General features: G+C 43.3%; 2 protein-coding genes across 4 annotated transcripts in view; one reads left to right on the top strand and one right to left on the bottom strand.

The window, feature by feature from the left end:
- The window catches only part of scoca (short coiled-coil protein a), a 13,070-nt gene extending 8,747 nt beyond the window's left edge, over positions 1 to 4,323 (top strand). For all 3 annotated transcript variants that reach the window (XM_083656309.1, XM_083656311.1, XM_083656310.1), the window contains exons 2-4: positions 1 to 60; positions 211 to 291; positions 2,255 to 4,323. The exon at positions 1 to 60 is cut by the window's left edge and continues 12 nt beyond it. In XM_083656309.1, the coding sequence (XP_083512435.1) occupies positions 1 to 60; positions 211 to 291; positions 2,255 to 2,397 (284 nt within the window). In that variant the 3' untranslated portion in view covers positions 2,398 to 4,323. The remainder of the gene's footprint in view (positions 61 to 210; positions 292 to 2,254) is intronic.
- A 518-nt stretch (positions 4,324 to 4,841) lies between these two features.
- Positions 4,842 to 20,480, bottom strand: clgn (calmegin; the record flags this gene model as incomplete). Its single annotated transcript, XM_083655689.1, has 14 exons — positions 4,842 to 7,357; positions 8,189 to 8,358; positions 10,226 to 10,367; positions 10,506 to 10,622; positions 12,924 to 13,139; positions 16,022 to 16,178; positions 16,318 to 16,431; positions 16,990 to 17,179; positions 17,307 to 17,499; positions 18,000 to 18,081; positions 18,237 to 18,378; positions 18,592 to 18,650; positions 19,829 to 19,902; positions 20,205 to 20,480. 14 exons carry the CDS (start codon positions 20,478 to 20,480, stop codon positions 7,280 to 7,282), a joined length of 2,010 nt encoding a protein of 669 aa, XP_083511815.1. The 3' UTR covers positions 4,842 to 7,279.

The following is a 20,480-nucleotide window of genomic DNA, read 5'->3' as shown; positions in this document are numbered from 1 at the left end:
CTGCAGCCCTGTATACTAAACAAGACGACGAGCTCTTCACCATGAACTGCGACATGGATGGTATGTCTGCTCCTGTGTGAGTGTGAGAGAGAGGAGGGCACTTTAACTTAGCTTTTGTGAGATGGATGCACCATGTAATACTAATGTGATAATTGATTGTAATTGTATGTAAACAGTGCGAGCGTGTGGTTTCTTGTGTGTGTCTTTCAGGAGACATGGAGAACCAGGTGGAGATGGAGGAGAAGACGAGGCTCATAAATCAGGTTTTGGAACTTCAGCATACACTGGAAGGTAAGGGACGCACACACGCTTTCCTCAAAGCAAAATACTTGTTTGTTTTTCCGATGGGCCATAGTATTACGTAGTAATACTAAAGTAGTACGTTTAATAAGGGCGGGGAAATTAATAACGTGAAATACCGTATACCGTGATCTTTTGGTAGATACTGTACTGTGAAATTATATCTCTAGCAATTGTCGAATTACGACGTGGAATATTCCGATCTTAGTTACATTATTGAAGTGCATTGTAGACATGTAAACACTTTAATAATCACATTATGATGTCCTATCACAGCTGTCTATATGTTCTCTGAGGGGAGGCTCACTCTCCCACACTTTGAAAACCCCTGTCGTAAACAGTACGGAGGCCAAATACACTTTTTATTCTAATGATAAAAGGAGCTGTCCATCAGCACCACACAGAAATCAGAAACTAAGAGTGAGCGGCTGTCTGCAATAGGCTAATTAATGAATAATTGATTGCAAAGTAAATCACGGTATCATTCAATAATATGGAGAAATGCATTCTACATATTAATAATAATTGCCCCCCCCCCCCCCCCCCATGAAGATTGTAATGTTTTGCAAATGATTTGGCGGCCCATTTACAATTACCTCCGCGGTCCACCAGTGGGCCCCAGCCTACAGGTTGGGAACATCGAAATATAATATAATAGATGGACTGAGGATCTGGTCCCATTCAGTGAAGCCGCTGCATGTTAGATCGCCGCTCTGGCGGCAGGTGCCAGTATAGACGGTTTTCACCAGAGCGCAACCCCACAGCACTTCCTTTTTCTCAGCATTCGGCAAACTGCAGAAATATTCACTCGACATCGTTACTTTTGTTTTTGCTGCTCAGCTGTATAGACGGTTTTCACGGAATGGTCAGTCCTGCACTTGAATGTTTTTTTTCTTTTATGTCCATAGCAAACACTGCAACAGGAAGTGAGCGGGGGTTCAATTTAGAATGTTTTTGTTGTCAAGTTAAAACCGTCTATAGGTCACAAGGCCCGCCTCCCCATGTTAGTGGATGGGGTAATCACAACCGAAACAATCACAGTACACGCCAGATAATTTTTTTTCCAAAGGTGGGTTGTATCATTTTAGATAGTTATTATCATGCTAATGCCTGTGCAAGTGGTCATTTTTCTGATCAGTTTGTATTTAAGTAGTTATTTGACATATAAAAAGGGATGATTGACAGCTGTGGCAGCCAGTCTCAAGCCGTTATTGGCTGGACAGGCTCTTCATATTATTTAATATAGCTCAATGGTTGGGAATGGCTGGTCTACAGGAGAAATATTCTCTCTCTCTCTCTCTCTATCTGTACTTTCCTCACTAGTACAACTCAACAAAATATGAAACCCCAACCACTGCAGTTGTTCTCTCTCCTCATCGCCGCAGCATATCTGTCTTTCATGGTCTTTTGAGCTTTGCACTTTTAAAACACAGATCTCATCTCTGCTTTCTGCCGCTCTATTAGTCTCCCCCCCTCCATTGTTCATTTATCTCCTCCATTCTACTGTCTTGATGTAGCCCAGCCGCTGCTAATGCTCCTTCTCTGGGTCCATTTCTCTCTCTCACTGAAACAAACACACACACACACACACACACACACACACACACACACACACACACACACACACTTGGGCGTTACTTCTTTCAAACAGTTTTACCCCCCTGCAAAGGGTTTCTGTATTATTTTTATAGCATTTGGCTGGGGAAGAGGAAAATGGTACGAACCATCAGCTTGAAAACTCTACTATGTAGTAGCTATTTGATGGCAGACTTTCTGACTATTTGCTTGTATTTTATAATGGAAAAGAACCTCTGAAACTTGGATTAACTTCCCGTTGAGGGCAAGAGATATATTATAACCGGGCCAGCATGGATGTCCAATATCGGTATACCTCTTATGCCTGTAGGCTTGTAATATCCTGTGTTTTCAGCTTCCCATTCTCAATGCGTTTCAGACTTGTCTGCGCGAGTCGACGCGGTCAAGGAGGAGAACCTGAAGCTGAAGTCGGAGAACCAGGTTCTGGGTCAGTACATCGAGAACCTCATGTCCGCCTCCAGCGTCTTCCAGACCACCGACACCAAGAGCAAACGGAAGTGAGGAACGCTTCGGAGAAACCCCCATGTCTCAGGCCAGCAACCCCCGGCAGAGACACGGAGATGGGTTTGTCTTCGGAGCAGACTTGGGTCTCTTCTGCAGTTGTTTGAGTTTGCTTTACCCCAGGCAAAAACAAATTGAATTGAACTGAAAGTGTGAGCCGATCGTCGGCCGCCCGTCCGGCCGACTCAGAAGTAGCTGATTAATGTGAACGGCAGTCTGGCCCAGGTCTGTTTTGCAGCAGCGTCCTCTCCACCCGACAGACTAGGTAGAGGTCACCCTTCGACCACTAGAGGTCACCCTTCGACCACTCGCGCATGACCAGATGCTTTCTAGCTCAACTGGTCAAGAGGAAAACATTAAGAGAGTCTGAATTGGTATATTAAGTGGTTAAGGGTCATTTGTACCTAGAGTTCCTTCTCATGCTCTCCATCAGACCTGGAGTCAAACAGTATTATGCAAAATACTCCTTAGCCTTTGGTTTACCTGCCTGGTTTAACACATCAGGACAAGTCTCGTGTCAGGTTGTCAGTGATTTAACGGTTTTTCAAATACTTTGCTTTCCAAACTATCACTCATTTTGTCATCCTAAGGGGCAAATTGGCACACAAGAAGGCTAAAAAGAAACGAAATACTATTTGCAAATGCTGTTTGACTCTAAACCTCCTTTTCCGCACTGGTTTATTTATTTATAATTTGTTGTACTGTATTTATATGTCAGCTGGATGTGAGTTTTGGTAGGTTTTGGTTGTCATCATGACTACATTCCTCCACTTTAAAAACGGGCAAACTGAACGGTATTACTGAGAATGACAAATATATCTGAATCGCATGGTCATGTATGAGTAATAAGACTTCCCAAACTGTTTTCTTTCTTTGTCTAACAGTTGCATATCTTAACAAAATATTATTAAATTACCCTCGATTGCAGGCTGTTTAAAGCTCCTGAAGACTTATTTTTAATACAGTACTATTACACCATGAAGTGGATACTAGATTGATATAGGTACCATTGGGAGCTCAGCAACAAGATATTGTAAGTGACAGCACAGAGAAACTAAAGGGTTAAGTGTTAATAACTGCGGTAGATGTGTAGGTCTCTTAACACGTTTTTATCTTGAAAATGGTTGCTTTTCAAATCACAATAGGTTTGTGACACCGACAGCTTTTCTTTCATTAATTTAAGTATTTGCAACTCTTTCAATGTATGAATGATTGGTGGGGCCCAAACCAATACTGTGACAGAGGAAACGGTAGGGTTGTAAGAAAGGCAGATGGAGGAAGAGAATGAAGGCACACGTGCTTTCCTCTTCAACTGTAAGAGGAATAGCTGTAATGAGGCTTTGAGTGCTATTGAGCCGCACCTAGCGGCTTGGAAGAATCTGTCTGCATATTAGCAGGCAAAAATGCACTGATGTCAACATCGTACTCCAGAGTGGGAGGGTCTGTCCTGAAAAGGCTGGAGCTGCCTTTGTTAACGTCAGGATGTTAGAAGGTGAAAAAAAGACGAGACGAGGGCCGAAGGAGATGAATGTGGTCTGAAGAGCGTGGAAGCTACTGGGGGGTTCTAACTCGAATTAGGAATATGTTAATTATCCACAATGAATAGATATATCTAGTGATTTGACATAATCAAAAATGTTTATACATCAAGAGCGACTTTCTGGTGCTGTTGCAAAAGGGAAGACTTGTGTTTGTTAAGGAAGGCTACAAACTACATTGTATCCTGTAATTTATGTAGGTTATTTTGATATTTGTAATGGTTGTACAGTAATATACTCCTATTTCCTTGATCAATTTGCTTCTGGCATGCTCAATATGCCCTACCTACACACATCCTCTGAAAACAACTGCCTTGTGTAGAAGACCCTGAATATTTTGACTCTGTTGCCTTTTAACATTTTTGTTTTAAATAAAAACTTAAGCTCAGCCCTTTCCCTGGCTCTGTTAACGTACACACAATCCCACTTCATCTGCATGTGACCGGGCCATTGGCGCCATTCATTTATTGACTTGAGAATGTACAGTAAATTCCTCTTCAGTTCCTGGAGTTGGAATTGCACCAAGCTCTGCTTTAGCCGTTACAATGACCATGTGAAACCGAGAGCTCTCTTGAGCAGATGCTCAAAAGAGTTTGTCTTGACTCGCTAAACATTACAAATTAAACATGAATAAAATAAAATCCTTCCGATTACATGCTATGGATCAAATCCCACCTGAAAGATTCATTTAAAATTGTATCATTCAGTATCGATAATATATAACTATGTTTAACGTCTGATTTGTAGCTAAACAAAAATAGAATGACCTGAAATTAATTTTTCTAACTCCAATTTCAAATTAATATGAATAGTTAATTCATGAATTACCAAGATCCTCACATCATTTCAGCAGACATTTCACCAAGCTTGCAACTTTTTTGTATTAAATAGTTTTATTTCCAAGAGCAATGTACAATTTGCAAACTTATGTAAACAGGGATATCTGCCATCAACCGGCGAGAACATGAACTACAAAAGCTTGAGACAATAATATAAAACAAAAAGTAAGAAATTAGCATCAATGTCATCTTTCCCAGGCAACATAGGATCAGACTTCCAGCTACTCTAGACATTCTGGGAAAGTCACTGCTGCGTGCCAACAGAATGAATGACCTCCCAACAGGTTCAACATCCAGCTGTTTGAAGAAACTCACCTATTGTGTGTTGTCTGAGGGACTGTCAAGGTGTTACAAAACTGACTGGAAAACTGATGGATTTGTGCAGCAAGCTACTCGGTGCTGGCAAGTTCAGTGTTTAGATGATAAACAGTACAAGTACAGCACTTCAAACAGACCTAGGGGCTCAAAGTAAGGAAAGTGTCATAGCATAAGAAACTGCCTCAAGTCACACAAAAACAAACAAATCAAAAAACTGCATCATGATACTTTACTCTTTATACTGACATAAAATGAACACATTTTAAAACTGTAATAAATAGGGTTATCAGTGCTGAACCTCACTTTTGTAAATTGCTATAACTTAGTAAAAAATAAACACGCATAAAAATAACTGATGCTTCCTGACTCCCTTTGATAAACTACCTAACAATCAGAGCATCCATATTCTTAAGAGGTAATCTTTTGAATGGAAGCTGAGGCAACTTATTTGAAATGTCCTGACACTGCGGTAACTTCTTAAAGGAACAGCTCACCCTAAAATATAAAAAACGAACAAAAAAAAATCCTTCACCTGTAGTGCTATTTATCAATCTAGATCAGGGTTCTTTTTTAAGTGTGGGAGAGACAGCCTCCCCTCATAGATAGCTGATATGATTTTAAACCTTTTTTCAAATATTCTTTTAAACATCTTTATCCACTCTGAAGGACTTTTAACCTTTTTTTAACACATCTTTATTATAACTAGCAGTGTATAGATTGTAAATGTTGCGTTCTCTGCACGTACGGTTCAACCCGTACGGACTGTGTGCTGCAGCCAGGCTGGCCAGCGCAGACACAGTTCTCCAGCCCCATAAATGTCATAAAATGAGTCGGAAACAGCTCCCAACAGATACAAAAACATGAGCATATATGTGTTTGATGTACATACAAAGAACTGCCATGGTCGGTCCATTGTGCAGATGCTTTATGTATGTTCAAATCTAGTTTAATGCTTTAATTTTTGCAATAAAGTTTTGAATGCAAACAGTAAAAAAAAAAGAAAAGAAAAAAAAAAGTTGGCTGCTCATTTTCTTTGAAAACTTTGAAAACCGCTGATCTAGATCATTTTAGTTAGTTTGTTGCCTGAGTTTTGTAGATATTGGCCTTAGAGATTTCTGCCTTCTCTCCAAATACAATGGAACTAGATGGCACTCGGCTCGGCTTGTGGTGCTCAAAGCGCCAAAAAATAAATTTGAAAAACTCAACAGCAATGTCTCTTTCCAGAAATCATAACCCGGTTACTCAAGATAATCCACAGAACTTGTTGTGAGCAGTTTCATGTAGGAACTATTTTCTTTCAACCAAACTACTCCCACTAGCTGCTGCTCTAGCAACTAGCTAGTTTTTAGGGTGAGCTGTCCCTTTCAAAAGCAGCCTCTCCTCCTGGCCCGTTCTTCAAACCCACTCAAGGAACAGTTTCAAAAAAAGGGAACGACGGTCGAACTGTGTCTCCAAATGCGCTCTTTCGAAAAGAGGACGCGAGAAGTAATAAAAGAAAAAAATAAATCAAACTCGAGCTGTAGTCCCTATGCTCTGCGGTGTGTGCTATGAACAAACCGCGTTGACAGCAGTGCAGAGGCTCTCTGCTGTCTCACTCGGAGGAGCCAGACTGGTAGATCTTAAAATGCTAAACGGTGAAACCAAAGCTCTATGATGAAATAGATTCAGGAAAAGAAGGCTGGAAGCAGAGACGGGGGAGTGAAGTGAATGGGGATGGGAGGTAGAGGAGGCGGGGCTATGGGGATGGGAGGTAGAGGAGGCAGGGCTATGGGAGGTAGAGGAGGCGGGGCTTTTATTTTGTAGGCTTGAGAGGCATTTTGACAGTAATGGTTTAGAAATAGGGAGGGGGGATGGACAGCATGGAAGCTCAGGAAAGAAGAGGGGGTAACAAGCTAAATGCACAAACTCTCCTGGGAATATTTGACAGCTGAAAGAGCGGACAAGATGGCGATGACGAGGAGAGGGGAAAGAGATGATACAGGATGTAGTTGAAAAGCCTGCGGATCTTGGATGAGCAGCCAGGGTGACTTGCAGGCTACCAGTTGGCTGGAGGACGTGCATGCTGTTCAAACATGGAGGAGGGGAAGGGGCAGAGACGGCCCCCTTCCGCCTCCTCCCCATCGGGGCATGCTGGAAGGAGAGGGGAGAAAGGAGGAGACGGTAGGCATGTGGACTGGGTTCACATCTTCAGTCTTTCCGTACCCTCCTCTTTCTCACAGCTTGTTTTTGGCTCTCTCCGCTGGTGTCTCCTCCCTCCTGCTTTGGCTGGATGCCGGAATGAAAGAAAGAAAGAACAAGAGAAAGAAGAATTTAAGGCAATGGACAGTAAAGACATCACTCTGCCATTTGCCACCATGACTAAAATGCGGAGAGGTTTATATGTGTAAAAAAAACACGCACACAAAAAACACTTGATTTTGAGTTTAGATTTGTCCTGATCTCAAATACTCTATCAGTCATTGTCAGAAATTATGGAGCAATGTTTTTTTATACAGCACCCCAAGTTTGAGAACAGAAGCCATTTGAAGGTACAAATGTGGGACTTTATATCTTTGAAATTCTCTAAATGATACAATAACTAGAAATAACCGCCTCACGGTTGTATGTCTCTGCCAACAAGTTGCAATCTACATCCATGTCTGTCCCGACTCATACAAGCACAAATACCTTGAAGCCCACAGCACAGTAGTGTGGCCATTCAGCCCTATGGAACTTTAGGCAATGTTTGAGGGTACGTCAACAGTACGGCTGCACCGTACGATATGCCCAAAAAAATCATATTGGTATTGTACTGATAGATATTGCGATTGCGATATGCAATACAATTTTAGTGGGAATGGCAATTTTTCTATTTCTTTTTCACACAAACATAAAATAAAAATGTGATGTGATTTGTACTGGGGTCTGGACCAAACAAGCATGTTCCCTTACGTCTGGAGAATATGATTTGTAGGCCGGGGCATCTCTGTAGCATCACAATGCTTCATTTAAATGCTGTGTTGTGACACATTTGACCTTTACCAAATAATTACAGGCTGCTGTGATTTGGATATTGCACTTAGCCATATTGCGATTTCGATTACGAGAAACACCAACCTCATCTTCTGATGGTTTCTCATGAGCTCTGGTTTCAGTTTCATCTTCTTCTTCCTCCTCCTCCTCCTCCTCTTCCTCCTCCTCCTCCTCTTCATCATCGTCCCCCTCTAGATTGTCTCCTCCCACTTCTTCTGCACCATCGTCGTCCTCTTCTTCCTCATCATCTTTTTCTGTCTCTTCTAAGACAAGGGAGAGAGAGAGAGAGAGAGTGGGGGGGGGTTTAGACAAGTTAACACCGGTGTTACTGGTGACACTGTATAGACTTAAATTAGATTAGATTTATTATTGTCCCTTTGGAAATTCTTTTTGCATCTGTGGCAGTCAGACGAAACATATACAGTACAAAACAGTTCAGTGCAGTTCAGTAATAATAAATAATAAAAAAATAATACAATACAGCATTGGTTCCCAAACTGTGGTCCGCCAGAGAAAGTTTTTTTTTTTTTTTTTTTACACACAACAGTTTTTACATACATTAACCCTGAGCAGTTGCCGGATTGGGCCGATTTTTGGAAACATTGCGATATTTGGGAAACATCACAATTTTGAACATTTACTTTCAGAGGCTGCAGCAGGCTCAGTTTTAAAGCCAGAGTGAAGTTTCTGGTATCATATGAAACTAGAAGACTTAAGGAATCGATTTGTACCAATCATGCTAGTTTGTCAGCAAGGTGGCTGAATAACACTCCAAAGTTAGGCAAAATTTTGGCAAGGGAAAAAAAACGTTTTCAAAGGGGTCCTCTTTTTCACAGCCTAAAGTTGGCAGGTGTGAGTGTGTTTGTGTCCGTGTGTGTCCATTTTGAACCAGCTAGTAGCCTTATATTATTATTATTATATTATTAGCCTTATATATATTGTTATTGGTATATGCAGTGGAAGTCGTCCCTGGGGAATTTGGTTTGGTATGTAGTGGTACTTGCTCGGAAAAGTTTGCTCCCAAAGAAAAAAATAAACATGTAAAAAAAAAAAAAGCTCTTATGCTGTCCTGATGGTCTGGATTTTTCTTTTAACTGCTGTTAGTCCGACACAGCTGTCAAGGTAGACACAGAGCGTGGATATTATATATTTGCCAATAAAAAGTTAATTTATTCAGGTGGGCTCATTACATTGTAAAGTAGCAGACTTCTCCCTGCTCTCTGAATAAGCTTGTCAAGGTGAGCTGTGCATCCATCCTGCTGCTGCTCCATAGAAACAAATTAGTCTCATTCACTTCAACACTTGTACTCACATTGGGTTGAAATTAGGGAACAATGAGGGCGTCCTACCAACACGAGGGTCGCAGGTTCGCGCCCCCGTGTTACCTCCGGCTTGGTCGGGCGTCCATACAGGCACGATAGGCTGTGTCTGCGGGTGGGAAGCCAGATTAGGGGTATGTGTCTTGGTCGCTGCACTAGCGCCTCCTCTGGTCGGTCGGGGGGGCCTGTTCGGGGCGGAAGGGAACTGGTGGGAATATCGTGATCCTCCCATGTGCTACGTCCTTCCAGTGAAGCTCCCCGCTGTCAGGTGAAAAGAAGCGGCTGGCAAATGTGCATGTGTTGGAGGAAGCATGGTGCTAGTCTACGGCTCTGCCCAGATCGGGAGAGGGTGGAGCAGCGACCGGGGCAGGAGGAAGGGGGGGGGGGATTGACCAAGTACAATTGGGAGAAAAGATTCATAAAAAAGGAAACAATGTGTACATTGGCTTCTTCTTTACATTTTCACAACACAAGCTCTCAGCCTCTGTTGGGGTACTGTGTGTGTGCGTGCGTGTGTGCGTGTGTGTGTGGGGACGGGTGGCGTGGTATCGGTCGCCCGGGCATTTGAAGGTGTGTTTGTTGCGCTGTGATTGGCCCGACACCGACCTCACTGTTTTACTCGACTGAGTCAGCCTGCACAAAGTGAATTTGGCAACAATGTATACCCGACCACCGTGTAACACCGACCAGACAAGCCTAGTAACAGTAAAAGCCTAAAGAGTTTTTTTTTCTGGTCAGGTACTGTGTACAGAGCATCGATGGAGAATGTGGCCATTGCCCTTCTAACCTGCAGCCTGTGCACTTTCAGTAGCTGACGCCTCTGCTGCCTTCTCTTCCTCCTCTGCCACTGCCACCGCCTCCTCCTCTTCCTCCTCCTCCTCCTCCTCCTCCACATCAGCCTGGGGCAGATCCACCTTCTTGTACACGTAGTCGTCGTCAGATTTCTGGGACAGCAAGGGGAGATTGGATCACAGCCAGGCAGATTAAATGTCAAAGAAACAGTTCTGTTGCAGTTCAGAGGAGAAATAATACAATGTTTCGGCTTGCTTCTATGTCAATCAAGGATGTGATCTGAAAAGTACCTTAGGCCAGCAGAAGAGCACAGCCAGTCCTATGGGCAGGCCCACTGTTAGTATGTAGATCACCCAGAGCCACGGTCTCTCCTCTGCTGCCAACTTCAGCTGCTCAAACACCCCCGGCTGGTGGGATAGAGGGTAGGGCCATATGATTTACGCAAAATGGAAAAAATGGACGGAATCATGGAATTTGGTAATAAAAACGGAATAAACTGTAAAACATGGAATATTGCAGAATTTTCCATAATTTGGCTGAAATTGATCAAAGTAGGCCTAATTATCAAAATAAGAAGTAGATCTAATGATCGTAGTAACCCAAATGATTTCATAATTGTAAAATAGGCCTACAGAAATGATTACGTTTTAGATTGGAGTGTTTTGAGAGGGGGGTCGGCCTTGCGTGGGACCATTACTGCATCTCACAACTTAGTTTTCACCTTGAGAAACATGTCTTAAAGGCTTGTCCGAGAGAGCCAAGTCATCAAAAAAATAAAAAATATCGCTCCTAACCCCAAAATTTAAATTTAAATGGGAAAAAATGTATTCGGGGGGAAATAAAACTGAATTTGAAAAAACATGAAACGGATTTCATATAGCTCTAATAGAGGGGTAAGGAGAGAAGCGACCAGAGAGAAAGTCAAAACGGTGAGCATCAGCAATTTATTAGTCTGTAAACTCTGTATCTGAGTTTTAGTTTCTGTGCGTTTCTCTAGAATCTTTTGTAACCCCCAGAAATGGGCAGGCCAGTCTCCACCGTATTCCTGTGTAAGCTGAATAGGGTGTATTCCTGAGGTCTCGAGGGACGCAGCAATTAATCAATGTCACTACTAAGTTTGCTTTAAAATGCCATGGTTTTCTACCCGCAAGCATTTTCCAAGCTACATTTTTTCTGTGCTCTTAGTCTTGAATGCCTTACGTTCCCATGAGATTAGGGACGTGCGCGACTAGTCTGTTCAACGTTACCGTTAAACAGTAACGAATCACTAACCGGCAGCAGAAAACACTAGTCGGTTTAACTACGGCAGTAACTGTTGCGTCTTTGGGTATCTGGCTGGAGTGATATATTGATGCCATCAGACAACAAAGCAAGGAAACTGTCAGTATGTGTGTGTGTCCTTGTCCTCGTGTGTGTGTGTGTGAGAGACGTGAGCATATCTTGACAACTGTTCGTCCGATCCACTTCACATGTGACAGGTGTATTGCTGTGGATCCACTTCACATGTGACAGGTGTATTGCTGTGGATCCACTTCACATGTGACAGGTGTATTGCTGTGGATCCACTTCACATGTGACAGGTGTATTGCTGGGGCACCTGGGACATGCGATGACGACTAATCAACCAATCGATCAATCGCCTGAACTTGACTATTAGTCGACTAAGAACATCTTTCGTCGAGGGCAGCCCTACTAGTTTCACCGTCGCTTTCGCATTTCCCCCGCGACTCTCTTCACTGGTAGTTCAAACAATGATATGCGGGAGGAAATGGGCGTTTACTTTGACCTGTAAGCCAAAAACTGCAGACTGACTGGCTGTTGTCATGTTTATTTCTGCTAGGGGTGGGAATCACCAGATGCCCACGATACGATACTGAAACGATACTTGAGTCACGATACGATAGTATTGCGATACTGCGATATTTTCGATATTGCGATATATCGATATTGCGATATATTGAATATTGCGATATTTCGATATATTGCGATTTCTTACTTTTTCAACTGCAAATGATGTCCCCAAAGGAAAACTTTGTCAACATCTGGTTTATATAAGAACAATTTTTCAGTCTGTACATCTGACTTCAACCATTTTATTGCAGCAACATTGTCAAGTAGACAGACCAACAACTTTCATAAAGTCATGTCATAGTTGCATGCACCTGACAAACTGAACTGTTTGTTACAGTCTACTTACAGTCCATCTTAACTGGATGTGTGTGTGGACTACTGTACTTATGTAGTTTTTGCAACTTCACTTCACTTACACAAAACATTTTGTGCAGCCCATTCAGTAACTGGGGAATTTGTAAATGACTGTTATGACAAAACTGTTACTGTTAAAACAAAATGAAAATATGCTACCGTTTGTTTACTGCTGGCCTTGGAACTAAAGTTTATAGTAGCCCGGTGGCCTGGCATGGCCTGCAAAAAAAAAAAAAAAAAAACTTTTTTTTTTTTGCAATATCGATATTTGGCATCCAAATATCGATACGATATCGTCAGGCAAAATATCGCGATACTGTGGTGTATCGATTTTTTCCCGCACCCCTAATTTCTGCTGTGTGATAGGCTGTTAGATCTATCCATATTGAGTAAAACACGTCCAAGTTTATCGACCCGAGTTTTATCGCGATCCCCTCTCGAGATCGTTTCATCGCCCTGCCCTACATTGCCCTCTTCCATCTTACCGTGTCTAACTTCTTTACCTCGTTGGCACTGGCCACCAGTTTCTTCAGCCCCCAGCTGTCAGAGGCCCAGCGGTCAGCCACCTCCTTGTGAGAGGTGATGATGAAGTTGTCGAAGTAGATATCCGAGGTCATGGACCACAGCTCCAAGCCCAGGGCCTTGAATGGAGTCATCCTGAACGGCTGCAGGTCCTCAAAATGGTCGGGGTTGTCGATCTTACGAGGGCTCCAGACTCCCTGGGAGAAGAGAACAAATGTGGGGGCAACAATTAAGAGTGAGCGTGTCAGGTGTCAGAGGGCACACTATCTCGTGCCTTCTGGTCCTGCCATTCATTAACAGGATTCTGGGCCAAAATATGTGACTGGTACTCTAAGGCCTACAAAATAACCCTACAGCCGGAGGCAGAACTCGCCATCTTCGGCTGCTCGGAGTCCTCTCTGAACTTCCCTATAGCTGTGCAACAATCTCTGACACTGGGGACAACTGTCGCCAAAATACTAATTCTGAAGGAATGGAAGTCCTCCTCTTCACCTTCTTTTCAGGTGTGGCTGATAGACATGATCTCTGTTATATTGATGGAGAGACTCAGGTCCCTGAGAACCAACTCACTTGGAAGGTTCTCAACTATCTGGGACCTGTTTTTGACTACTTTGATGAGGTCAAGAATGACCAGTGACTGAGGCTAGGGGTGACGGATGGCTCGCCCGGCTGGTATCTCATGGACCACTTGCGTGGGATGCCCTGCACATTGTCTTTTACAAACATATAAGCACCTTATGCGGCTGATAGCGCCACGTTGCAATGTTGACGTATGTTTCTTTTCCTGTGTCTGAGCCCGTTTGTCTTGTTCGTATCCACCTTATTTCTAGCTGCCATGATGCCTGATGGGTGCTTCTTCCGCTTCCGGTGTAATAGACTGTTTTAACTTGACAAAAAAAACATCTTTGAGGATTTTACAGCAGAGCCATTCTGCTCTACAGCCGTGTCGTTCAGGGGCTGGGATAACGTAATGCATTATGGGCAGTCGGCTACTGTGGCTGATGCTAGCGGCTAGCGTAATAGTTACTTTACATGGCAGTAAAACGCCACTGAATGACCAAATTGATTTAACTTTTAACCATTTCGAGTAACAGTTTCCATACAGACCCACAGCGTTGGTTAGTTGTTTATAACGTGACTATATTTATAACATACTCCAGTTTCCGGTTTATAATTTGGGTCTGCAGCCGAGTATAACAAAGGAAATGACAAGCTGCAACAATTAGTCACGTTAAACCGGACCTTGTACCCACAATTATTTTTTACAGTGGGGCATTCAAAAATAAGGTGGATATTGTTCTCTAAAAATCGGGAGTAGGGGGGGGGATAAATAAAATAAGAGTGAGCGCTTTAGGTTTATGCTCATTTTAGGCCTGGTAAAGGTATACTGACTCTATGTAAAGGGGGCCGCAAGGTGTGAGGGGGAGTGGGGACAGAAGATGAGCAATCCCAAGGAATGTTCAGGTGGCAGTTATTATTGTTCAGACACCTCGAGCCCTCAAAGGAGGTCGGAAGCAGAGCACATAGCACAGCGAGAGATAGAGAGACATCAGGACAGAGTGGAGAGAGAGCGCAGATGGGGGAAGCCGAGCACATGGCACAGTGAGTGAACAGTCTTCTTTGTGAGCGCTATAGGCTGAGGCTCCACATGACCTTTCACGCTTTACACAAGGGACAGAGGGTAAATATAGGTGTCTACACTGTAGTGTACAGTGTAGAAAACATAGAAGATGACCGCATAATGTCAAGGCTTGGGGGGCGCGGTAGTGCAGTGGTAAGCACTGTCGCCTCACAGCTAGAAGGTCATGGGTTCGATTCCCACCTGGGACGCTGTGAGCGCTGAAGGAATGCGTGCCCGTCCGCATGTCCTCGAGTGCCCACCGCCCGGGTGGGGTCGTCAAAAGGGCCTTTCTGTGTGGAGTTTGCATGTTCTCCCCATGCCCCCCTGGGGGTTTCCTTCATATAGGAACCCCACACCAAAACATGCAATATCCTGGTTGCTGATGTGGTGCCTCCTCTGGTCGTTAAGGGCGCCTGTTCGGAGGGAGGGGAACTCGTTGGAATAGCGTGAACCTCTCACGTGCTATGTCCTGCCGGTGAAGCTTCCCCTGTCAGGTGAAAAGAAGCAGCTGGCTAACTGCCCATGTCTCGGAGGAAGCATGGAGCCAGTTTCGGCTCTCCCCAGATCGGCAGAGGGTGGAGCAGCAACCAGGATAAATAAATTAAAATTAGCACTAATGGGGGATAAAAATGGGATAACAAAATCGGGGGGAAAAAATTAATAATAAATAATGTCAAGGCTATTAGGACTTTTTTGGCGACAAAATAATTGGATTATGCTTCACATGCTGTTTAGGGAAATCTAATGGTAATTTTATTTCCTTATTGGAACGCTGCGCAACCAGCGCCCCTTCACTTCAGCTGTTTGGAAGAAGGCTGAGATGGAACTGCAGGGATTAACTAGAGGTTTAGTGGGACAAATTTTTTTTTTTTAATTCATAAAAAAAAAAACTTAATTACAATGACAAAAATGTTTCAAAGTCAATATTTTGGGTCATTACAAACAAATGACATTCGAGCCTATTTTAGATTGAGTATGGGTGCGGCTGGGAATCACCCAATTTTCCCACAGTGATAAATAGAGATTCATCTGATTTTATTATAGCTATTACTGCTGTAGCTATATTTGCAGTACATTCCTGTGTCCAGAGCCACCACTGTAGGCCACCTGAGGCTGCCAAAGAGCTGCTGTTATTGTAGAAAGGGGAAACTCAAGGCGGCTGACTGACAATTTGCTCTGCGGGGAATGAAGCTACACTACCATTATACACAGCTGTTCCATCGATGTAGCAGAGGGCAGCAATTTGGCTGTTGACAGCAATAACATTGTTATATTAACTATAGCAAACTAGCTATCGAGTTGCATGGGCATGGCTCTGGAAATATTTTTTTATTTTTAGTCGTTTGTGCAGGGCAGCACACTGAACAAAGCACCTTGTTAGGACTTCTGTTTACAGTATATATATAATATGGATCACGTTTAAAATTAAATGCATCGCCAACTGAAGGCAGCCGTTACCTGATAGCTGGGGTTGTCCACCAGAGTCGCCTTCCACTTGCCCTTGTACTGAGGATTGTTGATCATGGGGGGCTTCCACTCCCCACAGCCAGGGGCCGTCTCACAGGCAGGATTAGGGATCTGTGGGGCCTCCCACTCGCCATCCATCTCCTCGTCCCTACACACAGAGAGGGTGACAAAGAGGACAGCTGTGAGGTTGGATTATTCATTAGTAGAGATATAATTTCAAGGGCTGCCACAGGATTTCATTGCAGTTCCTTTGTGTGGTGTGTTTGTGAATGTGCGCTTGTGTTTACCAGTCATCGGGTTTCTCTGCACTCGGGTCAGGGACAAACTCTGCTTCCTCGTCAAGCCAGCCCTCTGGCTTCAATGCATCAGGGTCCTGGATCTTAGCAGGGGCCTCCTCGTCCCTGGGATACACACACAGCGCAGGTTAACGACACCGGAGCTTCTGAGCTGCTATATAACTTCAGGAAAGAGACTACAACACACCACTGAAAAATAGATGTTTAAAGCAGCTACGAGGAACTTTTAACTGGTTATGAAACGGTCTAAATTCAACACTGATGCCTTGCATCTGACCTACATGAGCAAATGAGACCATTGGCGAGGAAATCTGCGATTTCTATATTGTTTTTATAAATGCATGTGCGCTGGTCGGGCGCACGTCCGTCCTGGGTCAGGTCCGTGTGAAACCAGTTGTCATTTTTGTTCCGCCCGGCGAATAAAGCAATAACATCAAGCTTATACAGTAAGCTTATACTTGGTGTTGGGGAAATGCAATCTAAGTTCCGGGAGAACAGGGGCTGCTAAAACCAACACAAAATGAAAGTCCCTCGTAGCTGCTTTAAGCTTAGCGTATCAATGCCAAGCTTAGGTTTTATTTTTTAACCACAATCTGTTTGACACCTCATCTTGACTTGTCTGTCTTCTCTTTTTCTGACGACTAGCATGCAGGTTGTACTGACCAGTGCTCAGGCTTCACAGCCTCGGGGTCAGGGATCTTGGCCCTCTCATCCCAGTCCTCTGGCTTGGAGTCGTTGGGGTCGTCTATCTCCTTGGCAGGGTTGACCGGAGGCACCACGTCATACAGCAGGTTGCCACGGCTGACGCTGGACTGGTCGATGAACATCTCATAGCTGTTGTCTGGATTCAGGACTGACAAGGGGGAGAAACACCGCATATGAGAATATAAAGCTATAGGTGTAAGAAAGCACAAAAGATGTGAGCATGCATGTGCGGCTGAAACTGAATAGGATTTGTAAAGACTTCTCTCTTTCCTTACCCAAGGTGTAAAGGTGAGTCTTCTTGTCGGTGTAGAACTTCTTGAGGTCCACGTCGGCCCTCTTGGCGTGCTTCTCCTCCAAGTCTTTGTTCAGAGGATTCTTGTGGCGGAAGATGAAGTGCAGCTTGTAGTCCTCGCCACACTTGTCGGGCCCAAACATGATGGTGTACCCTGTGCGGTCGTGGAATTGCTCCTGTGGTGCAGAAGAAACAAGAACATGACATGGAAAGTAAATCTTAAGTCTACTTTAAATACAGAGCCCCCTTACCCCAATTCACCACACATAGTGGTTCTATGTAGATAAAAGGACAGAGGATGGTGTCAATGCTCATAAGGTTAGGGATTCTAATTCCGACTGGTGCCACCATTGCATAAAAAACACACACACACACACATATATATATATATATATATATATATATATATATATATATATATATATATATATATATATATATATATATATATATAAATATATATATATATAAAAATATATATATATATATATATATATATATATATATATATATATATATATATATATATAATAAATCCCCACAGTGCTTTGGATAAAGTGCCCACCAAATGGCCTAGATTCAGTTATCGCTCATCACTGCAGTGAACATGCCATTTCTATACACAATTAACATGTCATGGTGCACATGAAATAATGACAATATTATGTATACCAACCAGTTCCAGATTGTCCGTGTCAGAAAGCAGTTTGATGTACGCTCCACCACAGTCGATGCCATCCTGGAAATTCACCTCGTACCTAAAACGGAAAGACTCGGATGAAACAACTCTCAGAAACCCCCCTCCCTCCTCCAATTAAACAAGTATTTAAATGTCTGACAGCCTCTGAGGCTGATGGAAAAAGCGCCACTTGCATGAACAAAGACAAGAGGTCATGTGAGCGTATGAACTCACTGTAAAACCAGGGGCTCATCCTCGAAGACGAAAGGCTTGTACAGCGCTGCAGCGATGGCGTGATGTTTGGCCCGGGACTTCAGCACCAGGCCCTTGTCTCCTGGAACCTTGTTCTCCTTCAGCTGCTCCACGGCCCACTTCCCTGTACAGGCCCAGTGAGTCCGGAGGGGAAGACGTCAACAAACAAGACAACACATATAGACCTAAACATAGATCTATTTTTCTCACACGCATGTGGAAAAAATAGATCTATGGTGCTATAGACCTATGACAAGTAAAGATAAGCACACCAAGGTGTGCCTCTATACACGCACACAAATCTAGATTTAGTGGTGGGGGGGGGGAGGGAACAAACCGTCATATTTGGCTATGTCATCATCTGCATCTTCCTTCACCGTCTTTGACACCTGCCATCTGTGGAGATCAATATCAGTGAACATTTAAGCTTTTATATTAATAATCATAATAGAAAAAAGCACACACTATGACCAGTGATTCAGTAAGTTCATCCAAGGCACTCGGAAGGGATCCGAGACTCATGCATCAAAAATTTAGACTGTTTTTAGTGTTTCTTGATGGTAAATAATAGGGCTGCACGATACATTGTTTCAGCATTGTCATCACGATGTGCGCATGCACAATAGTCACATTGGAGGATGTGCGATGTCAAGGCAAATTAACTCAAACACGTCATGCTACATCTTTTTTGCTGCTTGATAGAAAAGGAAAACTCACATGCTTCTCATTTTCCATGATTCATCTGTAAGACAAGTCTGTCTAATAGAACATAATTTACTCAGATTTAAGGGTTTGTGAAGAGTAACATATGTTCCAGCTTTCAGAATCGTAGTTTAGAAGCTTCTTGTGTTGTGCTAACTTATTGTAGCTTAACTTTAGCTCGTAGCTGCTAGCAAAGCTTTTTACTAAGAGTACAGACCACCTCTGCGGCGGAGAACTGGCACTTTATTTCGGTACAGCAGTGAAAATAAGGCACGGCATCTGTGATGATACATTAGTAAAAAGCTTGTTAGCAGCTACGAGTTAAAGCTGAGCTAAAATAGGCTACCATAATACTGGAGACTTCTCAACTGAAAGCAGAAAGGTAGTATACGTTATCCCTATAACTAGAACGACCGCACCGCAGATATATGCCTCCGCCAAGAAGTGAGCATATTGCGTTAACGAGCATGAAATGAGTGGTCGTGAGGTCACAGTGACGGTGACCTTGAACTTTGACCACCAAAATCTAATCAGTTTATCCTTGAGTCCAAGTCGACGTTTGAGGCAATTTGATTAAATTCCGTCAAGGCATTCCTCAGATATCGCGTTAACGAACATCGGACAGACGTACGTACAAGCCGAAACCATAATGCCTCCGGCCTGGCTATCGCCGGTGGAGGCATAAAAATGAAAAAGCCTTAAATTGGAGTAAATTATGTTACATGAGACAGACTTCTCTTGTAGCACACCAGCTCACTTAGCATCCTGCAACTCTGTCTGTGGCTAAAAACACACTCACTTCGTAGTTCTTACTACAAGCCACCTTCTTAAAAAAGATGGAAAGAAAAGAAATCTTAAAGGGACAAGGATACCTGTCCAATAATCCATCGTCAAATGTCTCTGCAAAGTAGACCTCTCCGGTGGGAACAGGAGTCTTGTATGTTACCTGGAGAGATTGAAAACAATGTGTGAAAAATGCTGAAAATCTATGCTGGGAAAATGTGTTTGATAGTAAGGCTTGTAATATATATACGGTACAGTATATATATATATATATATGTGTATGTGTATATATATATATATATATATATATATATATATACACACACATATATATATATATATACACATATATATATATATACATACATACACACACACACACACACACACACACACACACAGTATATACTGTATATATATTTTCCCCACTTATGGCCTCCACCTGACCCCTAACCCATTCCTGACCTGGAAGGAAACATTGGCATCGGCTCCGGCCTTGCCAGCCTCTCCTTCTCCTTTCTCTGTACCCCTGCCGCCCATTTCGACAGAGTCCTCTTCCTCCTCCACCATGGCATCCTCCTCCTCTTCGTCCTCCAACATAGCCACAATCTCCTCCTCGTCCAGGCCCATATCAGCGTCGCCATCTGAGACATCTGCCTCCGAGTGCTCCTCCTGCGCTGCTGCCACAGCCAGGGAGGAGAGGAGCAGCACGCCCCACATCCAGCCCCTACCCAACTTCAT

This window comes from Poromitra crassiceps (assembly GCF_964638095.1).
Source record: "Poromitra crassiceps genome assembly, chromosome: 19".
Taxonomy (NCBI): Eukaryota; Metazoa; Chordata; class Actinopteri; order Beryciformes; family Melamphaidae; genus Poromitra; species Poromitra crassiceps.
Note: the sequence above shows the minus strand (reverse complement) of the source record. Positions and strands in the feature narration are given on the sequence as shown.